This window comes from Cokeromyces recurvatus (assembly GCF_025118155.1).
Source record: "Cokeromyces recurvatus strain NRRL 2243 chromosome Unknown BX663scaffold_1, whole genome shotgun sequence".
Taxonomy (NCBI): Eukaryota; Fungi; Mucoromycota; class Mucoromycetes; order Mucorales; family Mucoraceae; genus Cokeromyces; species Cokeromyces recurvatus.
The window spans coordinates 143,755-167,914 of NW_026251387.1; the positions used below are offsets into that span (position 1 = coordinate 143,755).

Consider the following 24,160-nt stretch of genomic DNA (forward strand, 5'->3'; position numbering starts at 1 on the left):
AGCTGGCCAAGGAGCCACATCCTGTGAGTGTTTTAGCTTTTTAGTGGGTAATTGGTTTAACAGGAAGGAGAGTGGGTCTATGACCGTTCTTAGCATTTGATAGTGGGCTGTGCATATGTAGATGCTCAATAGAATAAGTACGGCTGAACGTTTGAGAAGGATGGTGAGGACATGGACGAGGTATACCACCAGGTAGCCAACCGAGGCTCCGGCGGAGGACTTGATTTCTTTCCGTATTCGTCATGGACAACCAAAGAATTGGATCGACGATCATATTGGGACGACATGTACGAAGAAGCTTGGAATTTAAACCCAGACAAAGGTGATCATATTGAGTTTTTTTGAAAACGCAGACGGAGCCGTTTGAAAACCTTTTTTTTTTATCAAGTTCATCCAAGGTAGGTGCACATTCTCTCCAGAGAGAGGTTTTTTTTACAATTACGATTAAAGAAGAATTTTATTTAAAAATTAATAAATGACCAATGAGCACATAGCATTTATATGCTGTTTTGCCCTGGTTAGATCGTTATGAAAGAAAAACCCTAATAGGATTAGGATAAAAGGGAAAATGTTGAATTTTTTACAATTACTTTAAATTTGGAAATTATTAATTTCTTTTTTGGATGAATCAAAGTTAAAATCCAGATGATTTGCTTACCTTTTTTGGATGAGACGTAAAAGGAAATTCAGAAAAAGGAAAATTAGTTTTCAAGCGGATAAGAGGATTCATACTCGGATCTTTTTTTTTTAAAAAAAAAAAAAAAAAAAAAAAAAAAAAGGGGGCCACTGTCGCAGTTCATCAAACTAATAGTAGTACATGTGTCTGTTTGATAGATAATTTTTTTTCCAAGAATTGAATGCTGTTGATAAGTGAAGGTGTTTTGTATGTATACACACTCAGATTGAAATACTACATTAACAAGCATTGTCAGTACTACTGGCAAGAGGTATTGGGACTAAAAGTAATGTATTCATGTATTTTTATATTAGTTGGATGGTGTTTATTAGTTTGATAATAAATATAATTAGCGTGTTTAAGAACAATATCTTCATAAAGTTTTCTAGAATTCAAGAATAACTTCCTTCATAGAATAAACATTAATTACCTGCTTAACTAGTTAAATCTTAGTCATTTTAATATAGTTTATTTATACGATAAAAAGAAGAGAGTGAAAAACAAAAAAAAAATCTTTTTATTTTTTCATGAAAATGAGTGTATACATGTATATACATTATTACCAGCTTTAGTGTGTAGCTGCAGAAGGCATCTGGGAGATTTAGATTTTTCAAAGGAAAAGACATAAGTTGGTATGTTATTGGTGCCTGATACAGTCGAAGAAACTAGGTTGGGTCAATAAAAAAATTTTTTGGTCACTTCCAAAATAAATTGGGACAGGGACATTGATACGAAAATAGTACACAGAAGGGAGTATGAGAAATTAAGATACTTTAGTTTATTTGGTCAAATAAGAATTGTTACAACTTCTTACCTGTAACATTATTAAGTCGTCGATTCACCGGAGTGAGCCGAGACAACCACATTGAAGGTGGCGGTTTGTCGTTTGAAGACGGTGGGGCGATCATTGTCATTCCATATAGACTGAGCTATGTAAAACATATTTTTGCTGGCTATTATATCTCGATTCCAAAAAGATATTGCAAGTTTTACACTTCAATACTTGATGGATCATGGTCATCTTCCTTACACTTCAGATTTTCTATATCATTTTTAAAGAAAGAATTGCAAATCTATGAAGAATTGGTTTTAGCTGAAAGTGCAATATGTAAACTATGTGTTGTTTTTTTCTTAATAACCTTTGATATATTAAATTCGTTGATGTCTAGTAGCAAGAGTTCTCCAAGCCTTTGTCTTGTTTTTTAATTGTTGATATATTTTGTTAGATACGCCATGATGGAGACCTTTGAACTTGTTATGATCCTTGTTTTTTTTTTAGTCCGTCACCAAAGACTACCAGAGGTATCTTGTTGCTGTTTCCCTTTCCAAAACAGATTTTGTTGTTTCTGCTGTAAGTTACAGATATAATAGTTCGAGTTTACTGAAATAATGATAATAATAAAAAAAAGTGTATATCTTTTTGATTTTGGGATGGTGGTGAGTGCTCTTTCTTCTTGAGCAGTACGAGGCTTGCGAGTTTTCCTCCTTCTTTTTCTGTTTTCCTTTGTCTTCTTTCTCCTGCTTTTATTATACTTCTTTCCACCATTTATTAAGATGTTGACACTTTCTTGGATGGCTTTTTGGGAACTAAGGTAGTTCAACCATTTAATCTTAGAAGTTTCAAAGCCGTAGAAATTAAGCAAAGTATTCATGTGCTGCAGCATGTAAGTTACGTACAAAACAAATTGTTCCACAGACGCAGTTTTAGGCGAAGGAATGTCTGTTTCAATCTTTTCAATACCTAGTCTCTGTTTGCGCTTCTGTTGCTCTTTCATTCGTCTTACACTTCCACCCATATTGTAACATTCGATTGAGGACAAGCGACGTATGTCAGTGCCACCGTGATAAGGGACAAAAGGATCCCGTCTTCCAGGGTCTATAGTACATGGACGGAAATACTTGTCCACCTCCTCGCTTGTAAAATCGTTCAACTCTAGACAGATATTGTCTTCTGGTGATGACAGAAGCACTTTTCTAGCAAATAGAACTCTGCATGTGTAGCCATCAGTATACAATCCATTGAGAAATATCTTTCCTTTTTGTTCAGGCAGTGCTTGAAGCTTTTCACAACTATATTTTTTTTTTCGTCAGTAATTTGATTTATAGATATATGTAATAGTAATGTATACCTTTGAATGCCCAGCTTCTTAAAGTCAAACATATGATAGAAGCATCTTTGTTTATTATCGAAAGGAGATTCATTAGCTTGCTTTTTTTTGTTTAGCATCTGGGAAAATTCCAGTTAGGTTCTGAGCATCAATCTTTATGAATCGCCAATGCAATCCAGGATTTGGGAATAGACTAAAACGTCTTGGAAGTAGGGACTTAATCAAATCGCTTTTGTCATTTTGAGGAGTTTGGGCCTTGTATATATCATCGTATTTTTTAAGGACATGCCCTTAATGCGGATAGAATTTTGAAGGGTTCATTGTTTAAGCTTTCTTTAGACACTGGAAGCTTGGACATGCGATTGTTCACTTCTAAAATCAAAGGATTTAAGAAACTTGGGAGATTATTGACCACATCCGGATCAAAAAAGGGCAGGAATATCATCAGGTATAGAGGATGGCTGGGAATGTGTAAGCACTTGATCATATATATGATTATATATCCAAGTTCTTGATACAGCCAACCTTCGCATTCTAGTTTATACAATTTTAGTATAAAAAATTTGAGAAATTGAACATGTATATTAAAGAGTTTGTTTTTATCTCTCGTTGCTTACCGGATACTTTGTCCTTAATGTATAGATAAAGTAGTTACATATAATATTTTCAAAGTTTTCAACATAGAAGTTATTGTATGTTGTTGCGACAGTTTCACATGCAGTTGACAGAGATTGTCCATAATTCTTTAATCTATTTTCTGGAACAAACAAGCTACCATTTAAAGTGGCGGATAGTTCAACAAAAGAACTTGTAAGTTGAACCATATCTAGATTCTGTTCTGCAGGTCTTTCCCTTTACGTGTCTTTGTAAGCCTGTAGAATTGGCCCTACATCATCTGAGCTGCCCCTAATCACTCTTGAAATAGTGTACCCAAAAATTTTGATAAAAAAAAAGTCATTTGTCAACTTGCTCGGGTGTTGCAGAATAAAAAAGTTTATAAATAGTTGTGCTTTGAATACGACTTCATGGATAAAGCTTGATACAGCCTTGACCTTTTCCAAAGAACTGGCTTTGTTTGGGAGTATTCTTGCAGAAAGTTGCAAATGGAACAGAGAGAGAGTATATCTTTGATAAGTTGATTCCAAGTTTAATTTGTAAAAGTTCTGCTAGCTTTAGATTATACTTTTTTGCAGTGGGGGCTTCTTTCAAAGTTATTCTCCTCCTCTAGGCAAGAACTACATTTGTTTTTACTTTTAGAGGATGACGCTGCTGAAGTATTAGTATGGCGGCTTCTCTTTGCACTCCTTTTTACTGTTATTACAGCAGGAGAGTCTTTCCTCTTGGTAGCTTTATGTACATTAGCTTGTGAGACCTTGTAAATGCATAAAGTATTTTTTTTTTACTTACATGTTCTCTTAGGGTTTTAAGTGGTTGAGTTGTCCTTCTTACTTTCAGAATTGACCTTTTCTAGCTTTGCACGTTTCTTGAGGAAAATTAAATGCTCCACTTCAGAGTGAATAGGTGTGCGTGGCATTGATGAATTGAAAAAAGAAGTAGAAAGAGTTCAAGACAACATTTGTCTGCTAACTAGAAAATATACTTAGTGTAAAACATGTCACATTGTAATGAAAGTTATGACGTGAAGTCTTGTTATTATAGTTGAAGGGAATATATCTTTTGATTATTTAAATTCATTTTTATAACTGAGCAGAATTACTTCAGCTATCATTTAAACAATGAAGGCCTTGTTGGTTAAGTAAAAGTTATACACATATGAATTTTGTCTTCGACACTTAGATCATGAAGTACTAGAATCATACGAGCACTATAGAGGCTGGCTGTTTTTTAGGGTTACAACCCTTAAATCAAGACAAAAAAAAAATCTTTAAATTTGTTCAGTATAGTCCCACATTCGCGTTCGTGTTCCATATTCTCTTATGTGTTCCATTTTCACACTGATTTCCCATTTTTATACTGGTGTCCCATATTCCCTTCTGTGTACTATTTTCGTACCAATGTCCCATTTTCATATTGGCGTCCTAATTTTGCAACCCTGTCCCAATTTATTTTGGAAATGACCAAAAAAAATTTTTATTGACCCAACCTAGTTTCTTCGACTGTAAGTGAATGTAACTTTTAAAGTTTGAAAATGGTGTCAAGACTGACTAATAAACATTGACATCAAAAGTATGCGCTATTATATTCATCATTTCTTCCTCAAAAAAAAAAAAAAAAAATATGTTTAAATACAACAAATTCAAGATATCCTTAAAAGAGTTTCGTGTATAAACAAATAGAAATACAAGAACAAAGTAAGATACAATTCTATTAAGGTTTAAGAACAATAGTTTGACACTTACCATTAATACATAGTAGCTGAATTCAAATGTAAAGACTGCAATAACGTTAGACATCATATAAAGAGAAGCAGTAAATATGAATAATATCAACCTAAAGCAGTACAAGGTAAAGTATATGCATTCATACATAGAATTTTCTTCAAAGCGAAACACCTTCCAAGCGATTGTTTAGTTTAAAAAAACTGGAGCAACTTTTCAACACGATATCATATAACCTATGAGATGCTTCCAGAAATAAAAGGGTATAGTCATTGCATAACTACTGCTTGTGTAGAAATGGCCATGATCTACGCAAAATAATATCGCCGAGTGTTTCGAGACAAGACTGAAATCATATATTTTGCACAATGTTGCGGAAAAAAAAAGTTTGAAAAAGGTACATAGTTTGTTTATTAAATATTATGTTGAATGTTTCTTTAAAATCTATATGATAATAGCCAGATAAAGGTATACTCAAAAAAAGATGACTCATATGTACTGTTACCAGAGTATTTGTGGAAGTACATTACCTATATGGCCAGATATGTCTTCCTAATATGTACAATAATAAGAAATCGGTAATTGATAACAATTGTAAAAAATTAGCAAACATAAACATGCCTAAACCAGTTACACTTCAAAGTTTTTCAAAGTCTTCAGGAGCCTACATACCTATGTTAACCTACATTCTGCAAAAATATGAACAGTAACACCAACAGACATCATTAAAAGACCGAGACAAAGGCGTAAACCAAAATTTTCCTCAAGTACTCTTGCTGCTTTTGCTGGTAGAACATTACCAAGCGCCTATGAAAAAAAAATTAGAAATGTACACTCAAATCTTTGATTTCAAAAGGCTCAAAATAAATAGGTGTGTAGTTATTATCATATAGCTTCCTTGTATATATATATTACTCATTTTTTAACCAACGCTTTTTAATGTATACTTACTATAGTATAGAAACTTTACGGGATCCAGCTAAGAAGAAAAAGGTTGTAGTTGTTTTTTTAAAAAAAAAATATTATCCCAACCGATGGTCTTACCGCTGATGTTGTTCTTATTAAAAGTACAAAGACAAATAATGATGTTTCTTTTGATTGCTACGAGCAAGGTTTTGATATTTTATTGTTCAGGCGATGTTATAACACAAGTAAAGAGTTCAGCGATATTTATTTCTTTTTGCTATAGACCCAAATCGAGGGCAGGTGTTTGCTGTTCCCCATGGTCATGATGAAAGTTACCATCAGATTAAAAGATGCTCTACCAAAGAATACTATACTTATACAGGCAGTAGAAGACATGAGAAAAGAGAAAGAAAAAGAACGTCTGATGAAAATATGCATAAAGTACTTTTAACCACCCCCCGCCCACAAAAAAACCGCCTATACATCAACATATCTACAGTATGTAACATATATCTTGCTACATCTACAAAGAATGTTATTATACAACGTCCAGTCAACAGCTGAATCTCACTTTCATTTGTACCAGAGTGTGAAAAGAGCAAGACAAGAAATGTTCAACCTTTTGGTGAACGGTGGTAAGAAATACAATCAATCAATCAAAAAAAAAAAAAAAAAAAAAAAAAAAAAAAAAAAGCAAAGAACAGAAAGAAAAATGAAACGAAGAAAAAAAGAAAAAAAAACAAGATGCACAACAGGATATTATAAATGAAGAGATGCAGCAAACCACAAGGTTAGTGCTAATAAAACAATAGAATAATTACCATATTAATGCATTGTTTATATAGAAGAAAAGACAAGTCCTAGAGATCAGAAAAATTTTCATTATCAAAAAGAGAGTTTACCCATGATTTTTTTTTTTTTTTTTTTTTTTTGGTAATGGAATGTTCGGTAAGGACACACATATAAATTTCGTGGACTCTGAGTTGGTCTGACTGGAGTACGTTGGAATCAACTTAAATGCAGGCAAATATCTGGTAATTTTACTACTTGCTTATGTAGATGAATACAGTACTTTGAAGGTAAAAAAAAAATATATTAGGATACTTTAATTTTTAATTTTTACAACTAAGTATCATAATATTGCTAGTATTAGACGTGTCACTCATATAAGCAAATGTCTTTCACTGAAGCTATTGTCGAGTTACACAGTGTCCTCGTTTGCACACGTTGTGGAATGATGTGGCAGCGTGATGCCAACACATAAAAAAAAAAACATCTTTGAGATTTCTCAAAAACATGCTCGGTGGTTGTGGTCGTCCCCGAGAATTTACAAGATGCAAGTAAATTTTTAATTATATCGCCGTCCTGAATACGGTTTTCCCTTTTTTTTTTTTTCTTTTTTGGTAAGAATCCCAAACATTAATCCTAACTCGTCTGAAAAAAACTAATTTTCCTTTTTCTGAATTTCCTTTTACGTTTCATCCAAAAAAGGTAAGCAAATCATCTGAAGTTGAATTTTGATTCATCCAAAAAAGGTAAGCAAATCATCTGATTTTTAATTTTGATTCATCCAAAAAAGAAATTAATAATTTCCGCACATATTGTATTGTGTCCAAGTCAGATTAGAATAAGAAATTAAAAAACAAAAAAAAAAACAAAAAAAAAAACAAAAAAAAACAAAAAAAAACAAAAAACAAAAACCTTTTGATAGTGAAAAGGTAAGGAAGGGAAAAGAGCTAGAGAACGTGTATCTTTAGATACAAAATAATTTGCTGTATTATTATTTGATTCAAGTTCATACTAAAAGGGCTAGTAATCCTTTTTTTTTTACACTTTATTCAGAAAAGAAAATTAAATAAAAAATGATATGAAGTATGGACAGATAAAGGAGTTAAAATTGGTTTAAAGAGAGACAATATATATAACAGAACTCTTTAGTATAGGATAACCAATATAATATATACGTAGTATTACTTACATTGAATGTGATTAAGAGAGAAACATCAAAGTATAATATTAGCGTCTGCTTTAATATTTTCTTTTTTTTTAGTCTAAGCATTTACCTGTGAGAGTGTATTATAATATGGACAAGTGATAGCTTGTCTATACATTGAAGTAAATATAATCCAATTCGATACAATGTAGAAATAAGGCTAAATTCGATAATCGGCAATTCTTTCTATACATATCTGTATATCTCTTTTGAGACATTTGTTTTTCTGTTCTCTCCGCCTAATTTTTTTTTTTGTTTTTGTTTTTTTTTTTTTTTTTTTTTTTTTTTTTTTTTTTTCAGAAATAAAGATAATGAAATAGAGTAAAAAAAAAAAAAAAAAAAAAAATTAGCAAAAATGAGAGATGCTAATCTGTTTATTCTATGAGTAAGCGTATATGTATTTATCTGATAACCTATGCTTTGATCTAAAGAAGATCAAGATATTTGCTCGTTAAATTTAAGAAAGAAGTGAACTAATAAACATAAAATTCAACTAGACGGTATCACCTGTGAGAGTGTAGTTTGTTAATGAACAAAGTTCTGTGGAGAGGGGAATTAACTTTTTGGTAAGTTAAACACTTGTTCTCAGAAGTGTCATATTCTATTCACTCTATTATAAAGGTAAAATGAATGAATAACTTGAAAAGAAAAAAAAACATCAAGTCTTCCATAAATTAGTCATCTTTAGACCAAGTTGGAATATCATTAGTAAATCAAGACAAATAGGAAGATAAAATAGTTTACTGTATATGCCTTATAGAAAAGAAAAATGAAGGGAGTTCAGCTTATATTATAATGTCTAGTTTTCAAGATATACTGTATTATCAGATAGGTCAAGCTTTATAAACCAACAAGATTATTAAACTTTAGATATTTTGTTATAAATTAAAATAGATGTGCAATTATATTATTTTCTTAAAAACACTGTGTTATATTAGGGAAAAATATACATTTAAGAGAGAGAAAAAAAAAAAAAAAAAAAAAAAGCATAAAGAAAATGATACAATAAATCAAGGTCAAGGCGGAGTGTAGTATGTAAGTCCTTTTATTTAGACTCTGTATTACCTTTATTTATTTATTTTTCTTTTATTTTATTTATTTTTTTTTTCTTCTTTTAACATCTCGGTTAATTATACAAATGTCAAAGGCTTCTTTTGTTCGTGAATATAAACTAGTTATGGTTGGTGGTGGTGGTAAATAGTTGTGTCTTCTTTTTTTTTTCTTTTTAAAAAAAAAGAAAGAAAAAAAAATTAATCAATCTTTATATTGTCATTTTTTAAATTAGGTGTTGGTAAATCAGCTTTGACTATACAATTCATTCAATCACATTTCGTTGATGAATATGATCCAACCATTGAAGGTAACTAATAGTATTAGTAATGAAAAAAATTGAATGATTATTTTTATACATATCCTTTTATGTATATAATTACAGATTCATATCGTAAACAATGTGTTATTGACTCAGAAACCGCTTTACTTGATGTACTTGATACAGCTGGTCAAGAAGAATACAGGTACAACAACAAAATAAAAAATAAAAAATAAAAAAAAAAAAAATAAAAAAATAAAAAATAAAATAAAAAATAAAAAATAAAAAATTAAATAAATAAAATAAAATTAAATACTAAAGCACAAAAAATGACTACTCTATAATAGTGCAATGAGAGAACAATACATGAGAAATGGAGAAGGATTTCTATTAGTCTATTCAATTACTTCTCGTATGTCTTTTGAAGAAATTACAACATTTTATCAACAAATATGCCGTGTAAAGGATCGTGATTATTTTCCTATGGTTTTGATTGGTAATAAATGTGATTTAGAGACAGATAGACAAGTATCAAGTCAAGAAGGTAGAGATTTAGCAAAGAACTTTGGATGCCATTTTATAGAAACTTCAGCAAAGCAAAGAATCCATGTTGATGAGGCTTTCTTTGAAGTTGTGCGTGATATCCGTAAATATAACAAGGAACAAGAGACACGGGGGCATGACCAATTTGGTATTCAAGATGCTCCTGATGTTGTTTCTGACAAATGCTGTATCTTGATGTAATTTTATACTTATTTATTATTTATATACTAATCTCTCTCTATCTCATTTTTTCTTTTTTTTTTTTTACTAAATGATAATGAATGTACACACTCTATAAATATATACAATATTACTTTCATTTTTGGGTGTTATACATGTGTTATATAATTTATATATTTCTTTAATAACGCTATAAACTATAGAACAGTCTGTACATGTATATATTTATTTGTATACCGCATATTTATAGTTTATCTGAATAAGGGCAAATCTTTTTTTTTTTTTTTATATTATTTTTACATGTAATAATGTAAGCATCAATAGCTTCTTCTTTTTTATTATAATTGTGGTACAAATTTCATATATATTTTTGTACACATAATAAAATGAATTATTTCCATTCACTATCTTTCTTCTTGTGGTGCTTTTCCTTTCTTTCTTTACGTTTATCGTCATCAGAATCGGATGAAGAGTCAGAGCTACTGCTGCTGCTGCTGCTACTGTCATTCTTGTGTTTTTTATGTTTCTTTTCTTTCTTGTCACGTTTCTCTTTCTTGTCACATTTTTCTTTCTTTTCATGATGATGATCTTCTTTTTTATCATTATGTTCTTTCTTTTCAAAATGATGTTGTTGAGGAGGAGGCTGAGGGTATTGTTTTTGTGGCTGTGGTTGTGGTTGTGGTTTTTGTGGTTGTTGTTGTTGTTGTTGCTGTTGTTGTTGTTGTGGCTGTTGATTATGAATGGTATAAGGCTGTTGCTTATTAGACTCAGGTTGAAGGAAACCAGAAGGAGGGACAAAAGGTTTTTCTTGTTTCTTGTACTTTTCTTCATCTTCTTTACTATCAAAGTGATCTTTAAGTTCATGTGCACCCCAAGCAGTAAGACCTACAGCTGCAAGGCCGGCTAAGGCGCCACCACCATATTTCTATGTAATGTAATGTAATATCAAAATAGAGAATGAATGAATATATAAAGATCACAAAGAATAGTAATATGTAATATACAACTTACAGCCCAACTGGGTAGCTTGCCTCTAGCCTTAGCTTCCTCAAATTCACCTTTAGACATTTTTTCTGGATTAACAACACCATCTTCATTCATTAAAGGTGTAGAAGGACTAGTAGGCATACGATGGCTGCTCTCATTTCCAGGATAAGGAACTGCAGCAGGGGGTGTGAAAGGAGGTGGACTACCTGCACCATAATTATGAGGAATAGGGTTAGCAGGACCCAAAGAAGCAAATGAACCCTGACGACTACTATTATTATCATCAGAAGAGGATGGATGATGAGAAGCCTTTTGTTGATAAGGTACTTGTTGTCCGCCCAAATTCATGTCACCGAATGATGAGGTAACAGAGCCAATTGAGTTAGTACCCTAACCATAATAATAGTTATACATGTATACACTCTATAAATAAATAATTTGTATAGAATCTACTTACAGAGAACATAAGATTTAATTTAAGCTCACCAAAGGCTTGACCAGAGGAAATGGAATTTAACTGAACCCAACGTTGCTCTTTACCTTGCTCAAAGGTTTCTTTCAAAGAAACTTTAGCAGTAGCAATAATACCACCTCGATTGGAATTTTCATTAACCAACTCCAAATTCAAAATATTTTTTCCTTCAGGAACATGACTGTAAATAAATAAATAAATAAATAAGTAAATAATATAATTATCTTTCATTCCTTTCACGCTTTTATCTTACCAAGTTAAAGGGCTATTCCAATAAGGCTGGGGACCATTTTCGGAACGAGTTCTATGTTTCTCATTTTCTTCAATATAGCATCCAACAAAGAAACTAGCATCTATAAAAAATAAAATAGGATTAAACATAAAAAAAAAAGAAAATAATTAATTCATTATTTTATTATTACCATCAAAACCAGAAGGGATTCCACGAAGCGTTTCTAAATAATAACATAGATAAATAAGTACTCCTAAAAGGAAAAAGAACGAAAGAATATAAAAATATATTTTTGTTGTTTACCGGGAGTTACAATTAATTTTCCAATAGCCATTTGTATGTTTATAAAATAAAAAAAAAAAAGAAAAAAAAAAAAGAAAAGTAAAAGTAAAAGTAAAAAATAAATGAATAAATAATATTTATAATAATAACAGCAACAGAAGAAGGATAGGCTAAGTTGATTATGTCGGGAAAAGAATTTTTTTTTCTTTCTTTCTTTCTTCTTTCATTTCGTACTACTTACTCTAATTGCCAAGATTAATGTTATTATATAATAAGCTCTCCTTGACGCTGTTACTACTGTGTGAATAATATTTTTTTTTTCGGCAAGTTTCATAATGATTATGCAAAATTGAAGCTAAAAATAATATATTTATAGTTTGCACTATTATAATAATAACCTTTTTTGATAATAATATTCATACACAAATTCATGTATTATTATGATATCTTTTCTTTTCTTTTCTTTTTTGTTTTACTGTATTATTAACAACAAAGAGTTATTATATTATAAATACACGCATATAAACTACTACACAAAAGTTATAATTTATAATATACGACTGTGGTGTATTTAGCATGATTAGCTTGTTGTCTTCGGAATATCCTCCGTTTTTATAACACCAGTAGTAATGAATCATCATAGCTTAAAACAATGCTACTCAACATTTGTTGGCGCATTGAATTTCCGAAGAAAATCGCCAAATCTCGGCTACTACCAAGTAATGTAATCATTATCCTCTTTATAATGTCCGACTACAATAACGTAATAGTGCATATCTACATAACGTTATCCACATTAATAAGGAATAGTTTCAACAATTATGCTACTGCTACTGCTGCTGCGAATGTCAAAATTCAATATGCAGAGATTCAAAATCCAGCTTTTTCCTTCATAAGAATGAGTTTGTCGAAAAATAAAAAAATAAAAAACAAGCAGAGTTCTATAAAGTAGATTGTTCACGTAGTATAGGTTATGTAAAGATGAATGCAAATGAATTATAACTTTATCAAGAAAGTAAACTCTGTTAAACCATCTCTAAGGATTACTTTTTTTTTTTGATAAATTTTTTCAGGTACTCTATAAAAGATAACAAGTAAAAAAAAAAAAAAAAAAAAAAAAAAAAAAAAAAAAAAAAAAAAAAAAAACAATAATAGCTCCAGTTATTTTCATCATAACAAAGTCAATAGAGACAGGACATCATTTATTGCATTTTACAGCAGGCCATTCATTCTATACTTAGTTTTATTCATGGTTATTGCTACTAGAGTATTTTCGAGTATAAATTATAGAAATATGGCTGGTTATTCAATTACTACTACATAGTGGTTCACTATAATCTATGTTTTGCAGTAACAGTCACAACAGCCCATTAGGGAGACAAGATTGTTTGCATGAATGTTGACTAATTCGGAGATAACAATGGCAGTCTCTGTTTGTTGTCAAGACCATATCACTTATTTTGAAAAAAAAAAATAAAAAAAAAAGTAGAGCAATACCCTTATTTACAATAGATTTTTTTTAAAAAAAATAACGCGTAAATCAAAGAATCGACTAGATTTACTGTAATAGTTGTGTTATATTTTCTATATGAATCAATTGTGTATAAAGATAAGAAATGATCTATCTTTATAGGATCCGTTATTATTATTAGCATAAAAAATCTTTATAAATGCCATCATGACGTGTCAAGGTAATAAAGCAGTATAAAACAAAATACAACGAATATCTGTTATAATCTTCTTCTTTAGATTATATGCATGTGTATTAGAGAAGAAATATTATTCTTTTTTTTTCTTTTTTCTTTTTTTTTATTTAGTATATATGTAGAAATAATACTAAATATGATAACAATTAATATAAAAATACTCTTATATTACCTAATCTTAAAATTGAATCGTTTCAATTAACGTTTTTCTTTTCCTTTTCAGCTCTGTTGTTACAAGAGACATTGTTAATTATAAAAGGCTGCTGTTTGGATTTACACGTCCATATATTCTATGATCAAGTAATATACAAAAAAAGACTAAATCAGGAGAACATAATCCCGCTGAAAATGTCACCCATCAGTCAAACTCTGTAAAAGCATATTGAAACTAATACTAATATAAATAGGAAGATTAGAATAGTGATTATGAAGAATCCTATCAATGACAGTTATGACATATTAACTAAATTAAACTATTCAAGTCACTGCTCAGATGCATGTATCCAAGTAAGCAAATGATAATTATATTAGCAATCTATCAACTTGAGGAAATATTCCTATTTTGTTCTGCATTCTTTATGCTTTCTGGAATAGTGTTAAATCCCATTAATAATGTATTTACTTTCTAGAGCTAATGACATTCAGTTACCACCGCTATAAATAATATAATTTTTAATCCCCACAAATTGAAAAAAAAAACTAACTATTTCTACAGTACAGCAATTAATATTAATTATTTCAAGTCTAGTATTTAAAACACTTGGTAAGCAAAATACTGCCTTGTTTATTGTTCCTTATAAATGTTTAAATATAAATACTATTAAATAAATAAATAAACAATTCACGGTCCATAATTGATTTTACAGTTCTATTTTATTTTATTTGGTTTTACTTTATTTTATTTGCCTTCATCAAGATGAGCATTGACTTTAATTGTTATATATAAACTTAGACAATAGCTTCATAAATATTTACTTGCATTTAAAATAATTTGTTAAATAAACGCAGTTCATTCTTTTTACATTTGTCAATCGTTTAAACACAGCTGCTGTGTAATGCGTGACTATGTTTTAAACTCTGGTGGCTTTTTGCGTAAAGAAAGAAAGCGTGGTAGAAATGGTGTGATACTGAACGATATCCTTTTTTCCCGTTTTTTTTTTCGTCACTCATTTTATTTTATACATACATACATACATACATTTATATATATATATTTATATATAACAGTAGAAACACACACACACACACACATAAGTTTCCAACTGAAAGAGTTAATCGTCTATCAATTTCATTACTTGTGAGAGCACAACATCTTTTATTTTCTAAGAAAAAAAGACTAAATATTTATAATGGCATTAGACCCACCATCTCCTTCAAGGTATATAAAATATGCATATATATAAATATTAATATTAATATAAATAAACGCCTTTATCTATGTATTGTTTTATTTTTATTTTAACTTTATTAATATTGAAAGGCAACCAAGTAATGTAGAAGCAACAAATTCAACCGAGCCATTTAACATGGCTTCATTTACATCTGCCCCACGATTAACTGAAAATAGCCCATATCAAGTGTCAACTGTAAATGAAAGAACAAGTTCTGCTCATACTAGTTCTTCACAGGAGCGAACTCAAACATCAATAGAACCATCTTCTTTTAATATACGACGACCTTCCAAAACACCTCCTCCACCTCAATTACCTCTTTTGCAATCATCTGTTTCTAATTCACCTTCTTATGCAAGACAAAGAACACCTGTTGCTGAAAGTTCACCTGCAAATGCAACAACTAATCCTGATGTTGCATCTATTACAACTAATAATTCTAACACTATAAATGGGTCTGGTATCGTAAATGCAGGTACAAATGCTTCTAATGGTTATCGACCTTTAAATGTAAAAGATGCTTTAACTTATTTGGATCAAGTGAAAATGAAATTTTCCGAAAAACCTGAAGTTTACAATCGATTCTTGGATATTATGAAAGAGTTTAAAAGTCAAGCGTAAGTAATAAAAGACATTTATATATTTATATACATGTATATATTATATTCGCATATATTAAAATTATATATATATATATATTCATATATATCCAAGTATTGATACCCCAGGTGTTATTGAGCGTGTATCTACTTTATTTAAAGGCCATCCAAGTTTAATATCAGGATTTAATACATTTTTACCTCCTGGATATCGTATTGAATGTTCAACAGATGCTTATTCAAGAGATATTATTAAAGTGACTACACCAAGTGGCGTATCGAGTACAACACACGGAGAACCGCTTAATTTACAACAATCAGAAACCTCAAATCGCTACTATTCTTCTAAACTTCAAAATTCTAGTTCACCCCATGAGTCTTATCAAACTACTCATAGTAATTATCGCAATTTAAATGGGCCACTTCCATCTATTTCGAATTATCATTTGTCTCAACAATTTCATGGAGGCCCAGTTTCAACACATCCCTCTAATAATCCTATTCCTTCACCATCTCTACCTCCTCCTTCACACTCTTCTCATTCCCCTTCTCCTACAGCCACTGTTTCAACAGATGAGAATCGAACACGTCGTGCACCAGTTGAATTTAATCACGCTATTAATTATGTAAACAAAATCAAAACACGATTTGCGAATAATCCAGATACATATAAACAATTCCTTGAAATCCTACAAACCTATCAAAAGGAACAAAAATCGATTCAAGAAGTCTATTCTCAAGTCCAGATCTTATTCGATGGCGCCACTGATCTTTTAGCTGAATTTAAACAATTTTTACCTGATACTACTGCACAACCTCTTCAACTCTCCCCGCATCATTATCCTCCTCTTACAGAACAAAAGGGGACTAAAATAAAAAAGAGGTCATTCATAGGACTGCCTAAACAAAAGAGAAACAAGACACACCATTTGCTAGATAGTAGTAGTAGTAGTAGTAGTAGTATGAGTAGTAGTAGAATAGATCATCACGTGATTACATCTGATATTAGATCACATCGATCTCCTATTACCCTACCACCAGCATCCATGGAGGAGGAAGAGGAGGAGGATGGACCGGTGATCTCTGTGGTAGAGTCTGAATTTTTCGATCGAGTTAAAAAATATATTGGAAATAGACAAACCTATTATTCTTTTTTACGTGTATTAAACTTATTTAGTCAACAAATATTAGATACAAATGCCCTAATCGAACGCTGCGAATCATTTTTAGGCGGACAAAAGGAATTATTTGATCAATTAAAAAGATTAGTGGGTTATGATGGAAAAAATCATATTATTGAAAATGTACCTATTGCACCAAAGACTGATTATGGTATCTCTGTTCAATATGGTCCTAGTTATCGATCTGTTCCTAAATCAGTAAGTCTATTTTGTATATGTATAATAGAATTTTATGATTATTAAAAAAAAAACTTTTATTCTAGGGGCAAACTCAAAACTGTTCTGGTAGAGATGCACTTTGTTGGGAAGTGCTGAATGATGAATTTATTTCACATCCTACTTGGGCAAGTGAAGATAGTGGATTTATTGCATCAAAGAAGAATATATATGAAGAGGCTTTACATCGTGTTGAAGAAGAAAGATATGATTATGATATAAATATTGAAGCTAATTTAAATACAATTTCATTATTGGAACCTATTGCAAAAAAGATTGCAACTATGATGGAAGATGAAAAGATCAACTTTAAACTTTCTCCCGGTTTAGGAGGTCCTTCAAAAACAATTTATCAACGTATTATTAAAAAGATTTATGGTAAGGTGCAAGGTGCTGAAATCATTGATATGTTACATAATCATCCAGCACAGACAGTCCCTGTTGTCTTAAAGCGTCTTAGACAAAAAGATGAAGAATGGAGACGGTCTCAGGTAAGCAGATGATGATAAAATGGGAGGTTTCTTTCTCTCTCTCTATATATATATAAAGAAGAAAAATGACTTATTCTTTCTTTCTATTTCCCCTTATATTGTAGCGAGAATGGAATAAAGTATGGAGAGAGGTGGAAATTAAGAATTATTACAAAGCATTAGATTATCAAGGAATTGTTTTTAAAACCAATGATCGTAAAATGATGTCTGTTAAATATCTTGTTAATCAAATCGAGGCACTTCGTTTGGATCAAATAAATGATGAAAATCAGTTGGGCAATATGGAACCTCAGCTTATATATGAATTTAAGAGCAAGAAAGTCTTTAAGGATGTCACTCGTGTATTATATAGTTATTTTGATCGCCAGACTTTATATGGTCATGAAGATTGTGAAATTATGAAAGCATTTATTGAAATGTTCTTACCCATCTTTTTCGATGTTCCTGATGTCCTTCCTGAGCCAAAACAGGATTCAGTTACAGATATCAGTTTAGAAGAAGAAGAAGAAGAAGAAGGAAGAGGAGGAGGGGAGGAGGAGGAAAGAGAAGATATAGATGGAAATGAAACGATGGAAGACGAAGATGAAGAAGATAATGATACCCAAAACTCTTACGATTCAACTGATACATCACGTTCTACAAGAAGAAGAGGAAATAATGGAAGCTATTCTCGAAGAAGCACAAGTGGTAGAAGATCACCTCGTCATAAACCAAATGATGATGAACAACGACTTTTAAAAGATGTCTTGACAAAGACGATTAAACCTTCTACTCCAACTATATCAAAAGTGACTGAAGTGAAGAAACAAAAAATAATTGTAAAAGAGGATAATAATGAAGAAGAAGAAGAAATGATGGATCCTCACAAAGAGCAAAAGATTTATAATTTCTTTGGTAATCCTACTTTTTACTGTTTTTTCCGTTTATTCCAGGTAAGAAAGTTATTTTTTATGTCTTTCATAATAATAGTGTAATCTCAATATTATAAATTGATTAGATGTGTTATGAGCGATTATACAAGATGAAACAAATTGATCGTGATTATAGATACAATGGTGAAAAAGCAAAACTGATGACTAAAGCAGCTCTTGAATTAAATATTACAAGCGCAACATTTAATTGTAAGTAGACTATTTTATAAAGTAATATCATTTTTTTTTAACTTGATGATTAGCTATCAAGATGGATTTCAAAACAGGATATTACAAGACTTTACTTGATTTAATTGACAAATTTTTTGATGATGAAATTGATCAACATGTATTTGAGGAATGTACAAGATATTTATTTGGAAACCAAGCATATATCTTATTCACAATTGATAAACTCATGTTGGCTATCATGCGACAGGTAAAAAAGAAATTGAAGTTGACATGATTCATAAAAAAGAGAGATGTTTATATTATTATATATATAGCTTCATTATATAGTAACTGACCCAAAAGCGCAAGAATTATTGTCATTCTTTAAAAAGAATCATGAATATGAAAAGATGAAACCCGAGTTGACACAAGCATATAGATTAGAAGTGACTGAAGCCTTAGGAGAAGATGATGTATTGTATAATTTAGCATTTGATACCTTGAATAGAACATTATCGATTCAATTATTGGAAAAAGAGGACGAGACATTTGAATTGAATGACATTGAAAGTTATACCGAATATGTTACAAATTATACCAGTTGGGACATTGATACTCCAGGTGTAAGTCGTAAAGCATTACGACCACAGTATTTAAAAAGGTAAATTATAATGAGCTGGGGGAAAAAAAAAAGGATAGAATAATTCTAACCATTTGTTTGACAGAAATTCAAATGCAAGTAAACATCAACAAAGTACAAAAGATATTATTGTAAAACCAGGCTTAGAATATAAAATATGTCGTAATACATACCATATGTTTTATGTGATTGGAACAGAAGATGTTTGTTACTGCAGACGTATTACTGAAAATGATGTCACATCTTCTAGTAGAAACAATGCATTTAAATTATGGTTAGACAAAGGAAAAGATACAAGTGAATTGGATGAAAAATGTCGACTATTATATAGCAGTAATCAATCAAATTAAGTAGTTTATTTTATTTTTTTATTTTTTTTTTTATTTTTTATTTACTTGTTTTTATTTTATATAATGTACATAATAAAGTAAATAATTGACCCTTTTTATCATTATTATGCGTAAAATATATCCATACATATACATGTATCTGTATTACTAATGCTCATCTATACGCTTGTCCAATTAAATAGTGTTGTATGTTATAACAGTCAATCAGAATCTAAAATAGGTTTTATTATATATTTTTATATACAGGTGGGGTCGTATCATGCAAGTAACCAAGTAAGTTAAAAGAAGACCATTATTTCTTACCTTCAAGAAATTTGAGACCGTCTTCTTCCAAATTTTCCATTTTATAACGTTGTTATCTGTTTGGCGTAGGTTTCTTTAGTAGTAACATTTTTTTAAAAAAATCTCTTCATTAAAATAACGTAGACAATAATAGACAATTTTTAAAATTCCGTATTTTGAAAGTGAAAAAAAAAAAAAAAAAAAAAAAAAAAAAAAAGATATAATAGAACATCATTTTACACTACTTGTTTCCACGTTTGTATTATTAATATAATGACAGTACATACGGGTGAACGATTAAAGGCCCTTAGAGCATTATTTCACTCAGAAGATCAAGATGTTGATGCTTTGTAAATAGTTCCTTGTCAATAATTAAAAACTGTTGTCTATTACTTACCTGTGTTTATTTATTTATGTAGTCTTATTCCTTCAGAAGATGCTCATCAAGTAAAAATAAAATAATAATGTTAATGTTTTGTTTTGTTATTTTTTTTTAAAAAATAACAACATTTATGTTTTCTTCCTTTTTATTTATATAAAATATATATATATATTAAAGAGCGAATATAGTGCTGATTGCGATTTAAGACGTGCTTGGATTTCGGGATTTAATGGTTCTGCAGGATTCGCTATTGTTTCCAAGGATGAAGCTGTCTTGTTTACAGATGGTAGATATTTTTTACAAGCTTCAGAACAATTAGATGAAAACTGGGTCTTGATGAAACAGGGACTTCCTGGTGTACCTACATGGCAAGAATATCTTGTTAATGTAAGTGTGTGTGTGTGAATGAAGAATTATAATCATGACTTATTTACTTTAATATCTTTAGAAACTCCCTGCAGGTTCTCGTATTGGTCTAGACGCAACTTTGATTACAGCCTCAGATGCACATGACCTCCAAGCTCGCCTTGATACCGTTCAATCACAGCTTGTTCCTATAAAGCGTAACTTGGTTGATATTGCATGGGCGAATGAAAGACCATTACCTCCTTATGATAAAGTGTTTATACATCCAATTGAATATGCAGGTAATGATTAAAAATAAAAAGACCTTGATATTTTTTATAATTGATTGTTTAATTGTTGTCAATTATAGGTGAATCACATCATGACAAGTTAGATAAATTACGCCAACATCTAAAGAAGAATAATAGATATGGTGTTATTATATCTGCACTTGATGAAGTTGCTTGGTTGTTCAACTTGAGAGGATCTGATGTGGATTGTAATCCAGTATTTTATGCTTATGCTCTTATTACTCAAGAGGATAGCATTTTATACATTAATTCAGAAAAACTAACAACAGATGTGCTTCAACATTTAGAAGGCATTATTATCAAGACTTATGATGATGTCTTTAATGATTTAAGACAATTGAAGAATACATTATCTTTAGTAAATCAAAAGATACTTATTGATAACAGTACAAGTTTAGCTATTGAAGAGGCTATCGGTTCTGAGTTTGTTTATGAAGAAAGATCGTTTGTCAATGATGCAAAGGCTATTAAAAATGAAAGAGAATTAAAGGGTATGCGTGAGTGTCATATTCGTGATGGTGCTGCTTTAGTTCAATTCTTCGCTTGGTTAGAGAAGGAATTAGTATCAGGTAAAGAAATAGATGAAGTTCAAGCAGCTGATCATCTCGAAAAACTACGTGCATCTCAGTCAGATTATGTTGGCCTTTCCTTCCCTACCATCTCTTCAACGGGGCCTAATGGTGCTATTATTCATTATGAACCTGAAAGAGGAAATTGTAAAATGATTGATCCTAATCAAATTTACCTCTGTGATTCTGGTGCTCAGTATAAGGATGGTACGACTGATGTTACTCGTACTTTACATTTCGGTACTCCTACACAATACGAAAAAGCTTGCTTTACTGCAGTTTTACAAGGTCATATTGCATTAGATACCGCTGTCTTTCCTACAGGTACTACGGGTTATCTTTTAGATCCATTTGCTCGAATGCCATTATGGAGACAAGGCTTAGATTATCGACATGGTACTGGTCATGGTGTAGGCTCTTTTCTGAATGTACATGAAGGACCCCATGGTATTGGTGTACGAGCTCCTTATAATAATACACCTTTAGCAGCAGGCATGACTGTCACTGATGGTAAATAAATATATACATGTGTGTGTTGCATAAATGAATGATGAAATATTCAATCTTCTTTATTTATTTATAGAACCAGGATATTATGAGGATGGTAAATTTGGTATTCGTATTGAGAATATATTGATTATTCGAAATGCAGATACACCAAATAACTTTGGTGGTTGCAACTATTTAGAATTTGAACATGTTACAATGGTGCCTATTGGTTTAAATTTGATTGACGAAAGTTTACTTTCTTCAGCTGAAAAGCAATGGATCAATGACTATCATGCTGAATGCTACGAGAAGCTAAGTCCATTAATTGCTTCTGACCCTGATGCTATTGCCTGGCTTAAAAAAGAAACTCGTCCATTATAAAAAAAAAAAAAAAGAAAGAAAAGTGACATAGATAATATATACGTAACAATATTAAATCTTTATTACGGACCAAAAAACTTGATACCCATACTGTCTTCATCAGTTCCTTTAAATATTTGCGCATTATCTCTTTTGACTAAAATATGTAATGCCTTGTTTAAGATGGTTTTATCTAGTTCAAAAAATTCTGTAGTATATACAAGTTAAATATTAATTGAATTTCTTTTGCGTGATAGATCACAATTTTGTTACCTTGTCCTTCTGCTAATTCACCATTAGTAATTTCATAAAATGTCATGATTTGATTATTTTGGCCTGTTTCATTTATCTATTCAAAAAGAGGGAGATTAATGCTATCCAGATGTCTATAGCATATAACTTATTTTACCCAATTCCAGATTAAATTTGCCCATTCTTCAGGTGTATGCCAGTAAATTAATACTTCATTCTTTTGTCCTTTTGAGCCACCTTCCCATTCAGCATTGCCTGTGGATTTTAATTAACAATGAATATTTTTAATTTAAAAAAGAAAACACACACACACACACAAAATATAAATACCATTCTTAACCATCTCTTCTATAATGTCTTTTAACGTTTCAAATGATAATCGTCTATTGATTTTTTTATTTTCAAATATCTCTATTTCTCCTGGTGTAGTTGCTTGATGAAGATTAAGTCGAAATATATGTTTTTGACGTGTGTACTGTAATATTAAAGCTTCCCATTGAGATACTTGGCTCTTCCAAGTAGCATCTGTTATTTGTCGACTATAGGAACATTGATTTATTTATTTATTTTTTTAAAAAAGAAAAAAAAAAGGTTTGAATCGTTATTATTACATACGTGAAAAAAGGAGGAAAGTCAAATATTTTAGGGTATTCAAATGCGGTACTGCCCATCTCGTTTTCTATTATTTAAATGAAGAGAAGCAGTAGCATGAAAATTTAGAGCAAAAGATTTTTTATTATTGGACAGATAAAATTCTAGCAAAAATCACGTTCAATATATGATTAAAAAAAAAAAAAAAAAAAAAAAAAAAAAAAAAAAAAAAGCAGGATGATGATTATCCCCTTTCACAGGCTTGAACCACGTAAAAATATCTAAACATGTTTGTAAAAAGGCGTTTGGAGGCATTCGTTATATGCACGCCTAGTGATAATACCAAGTTATCGTCATGGTCTTAAAGTACAATATCAGTAATAAGGGTTAAAGAAGCTTCGTCCAGTTGAAAGTTATACTATTCTTTAGCATCATTATGGCATTCTATTGCCCACTTTATTGGATTATATTCGTAGCCTATAATTAGAGATTGTCTCAAGAGCATTCCCACCTGATTCACTATTTTAATATTTTCCTTTTTTAGCAATGTAGAGTAGGATAAAGTTCTCCTTGATAATAACTCATTTATCTTTCTCCTCATTTCTTTTTTCTTTTTTTTTTTCTTAGTTTTGAATTTTACATTATTCTTGAATAGGTAGCCCGGGCAACTTTGATGTAGTCTCAACGTCTTGCACCTAATTCTATTTTTATTTTATTTTTTAACGAAATTGAAACAATTGAAGTTGGTTTCCAAAAATATGTATGATAGACTTTATTCAAAGCAACTTCAGTTATTCTGGTAAATAATGTCATAATTCAACATATTACTCTCTCTCCCTCTCTCTCCTTTTATTTTATTCTTCACAATTATCCTATATTTTGTTTTTTCCTTT

At 30.6% G+C, this 24,160-nt stretch overlaps 8 protein-coding genes across 8 annotated transcripts; 3 read left to right on the forward strand and 5 right to left on the reverse strand.

Moving 5' to 3' along the window:
* Positions 1–10: 10 nt before the first annotated feature.
* On the reverse strand, positions 11–343 carry BX663DRAFT_491077 (uncharacterized protein). The gene has a single exon (XM_051525006.1). The coding sequence runs from the start codon at positions 242–244 to the stop codon at positions 41–43; it is 204 nt and encodes a 67-aa protein (XP_051387474.1). The 5' UTR covers positions 245–343; the 3' UTR covers positions 11–40.
* A 1,689-nt stretch (positions 344–2,032) lies between these two features.
* BX663DRAFT_538990 (uncharacterized protein) lies at positions 2,033–3,063 on the reverse strand (the record flags this gene model as incomplete). Its single annotated transcript, XM_051530701.1, has 3 exons — positions 2,806–3,063; positions 2,210–2,746; positions 2,033–2,057 (listed from the first exon to the last, which is right to left on the reverse strand). The coding sequence occupies exons 1-3, from the start codon at positions 2,901–2,903 to the stop codon at positions 2,033–2,035; spliced, it is 660 nt and encodes a 219-aa protein (XP_051387475.1). The 5' UTR covers positions 2,904–3,063.
* Positions 3,064–3,140: 77 nt separating this feature from the next.
* Positions 3,141–4,219, forward strand: BX663DRAFT_481821 (uncharacterized protein; the record flags this gene model as incomplete). Its single annotated transcript, XM_051524378.1, has 5 exons — positions 3,141–3,232; positions 3,457–3,594; positions 3,789–3,903; positions 3,978–4,159; positions 4,204–4,219. 5 exons carry the CDS (start codon positions 3,141–3,143, stop codon positions 4,217–4,219), a joined length of 543 nt encoding a protein of 180 aa, XP_051387476.1.
* Positions 4,220–5,322: 1,103 nt separating this feature from the next.
* BX663DRAFT_556799 (uncharacterized protein) lies at positions 5,323–6,425 on the reverse strand (the record flags this gene model as incomplete). The annotated part of the gene is made up of 5 exons (XM_051531741.1): positions 5,323–5,498; positions 5,580–5,675; positions 5,796–5,930; positions 6,168–6,224; positions 6,366–6,425. The coding sequence occupies 3 exons, from the start codon at positions 6,423–6,425 to the stop codon at positions 5,796–5,798; spliced, it is 252 nt and encodes an 83-aa protein (XP_051387477.1). The 3' UTR covers positions 5,323–5,498; positions 5,580–5,675.
* Positions 6,426–9,119: 2,694 nt separating this feature from the next.
* Positions 9,120–10,173, forward strand: BX663DRAFT_491090 (ras-like protein 1). Its single transcript, XM_051525007.1, has 4 exons — positions 9,120–9,215; positions 9,308–9,382; positions 9,458–9,539; positions 9,682–10,173. Exons 1-4 carry the CDS (start codon positions 9,161–9,163, stop codon positions 10,076–10,078), a joined length of 609 nt encoding a protein of 202 aa, XP_051387478.1. The 5' UTR covers positions 9,120–9,160; the 3' UTR covers positions 10,079–10,173.
* Positions 10,174–10,340: 167 nt separating this feature from the next.
* BX663DRAFT_491093 (uncharacterized protein) lies at positions 10,341–12,120 on the reverse strand. Its single transcript, XM_051525008.1, has 6 exons — positions 12,052–12,120; positions 11,939–11,971; positions 11,770–11,869; positions 11,502–11,697; positions 11,069–11,434; positions 10,341–10,982 (listed from the first exon to the last, which is right to left on the reverse strand). The coding sequence occupies exons 1-6, from the start codon at positions 12,080–12,082 to the stop codon at positions 10,449–10,451; spliced, it is 1,260 nt and encodes a 419-aa protein (XP_051387479.1). The 5' UTR covers positions 12,083–12,120; the 3' UTR covers positions 10,341–10,448.
* Positions 12,121–15,262: 3,142 nt separating this feature from the next.
* On the forward strand, positions 15,263–22,445 carry BX663DRAFT_424720 (uncharacterized protein; the record flags this gene model as incomplete). Its single annotated transcript, XM_051522451.1, has 16 exons — positions 15,263–15,744; positions 15,842–16,089; positions 16,285–16,677; positions 16,786–17,105; positions 17,171–17,614; positions 17,719–18,247; positions 18,413–18,546; positions 18,612–18,735; positions 18,789–18,964; positions 19,032–19,326; positions 20,249–20,318; positions 20,388–20,415; positions 20,528–20,737; positions 20,799–20,997; positions 21,066–22,085; positions 22,159–22,445. 16 exons carry the CDS (start codon positions 15,263–15,265, stop codon positions 22,443–22,445), a joined length of 4,959 nt encoding a protein of 1,652 aa, XP_051387480.1.
* On the reverse strand, positions 22,388–23,452 carry BX663DRAFT_491105 (ESCRT-II complex subunit-domain-containing protein). The gene is made up of 5 exons (XM_051525009.1): positions 23,292–23,452; positions 23,007–23,215; positions 22,834–22,931; positions 22,698–22,773; positions 22,388–22,632 (listed from the first exon to the last, which is right to left on the reverse strand). The coding sequence occupies exons 1-5, from the start codon at positions 23,345–23,347 to the stop codon at positions 22,508–22,510; spliced, it is 564 nt and encodes a 187-aa protein (XP_051387481.1). The 5' UTR covers positions 23,348–23,452; the 3' UTR covers positions 22,388–22,507.
* Positions 23,453–24,160: the final 708 nt, after the last annotated feature.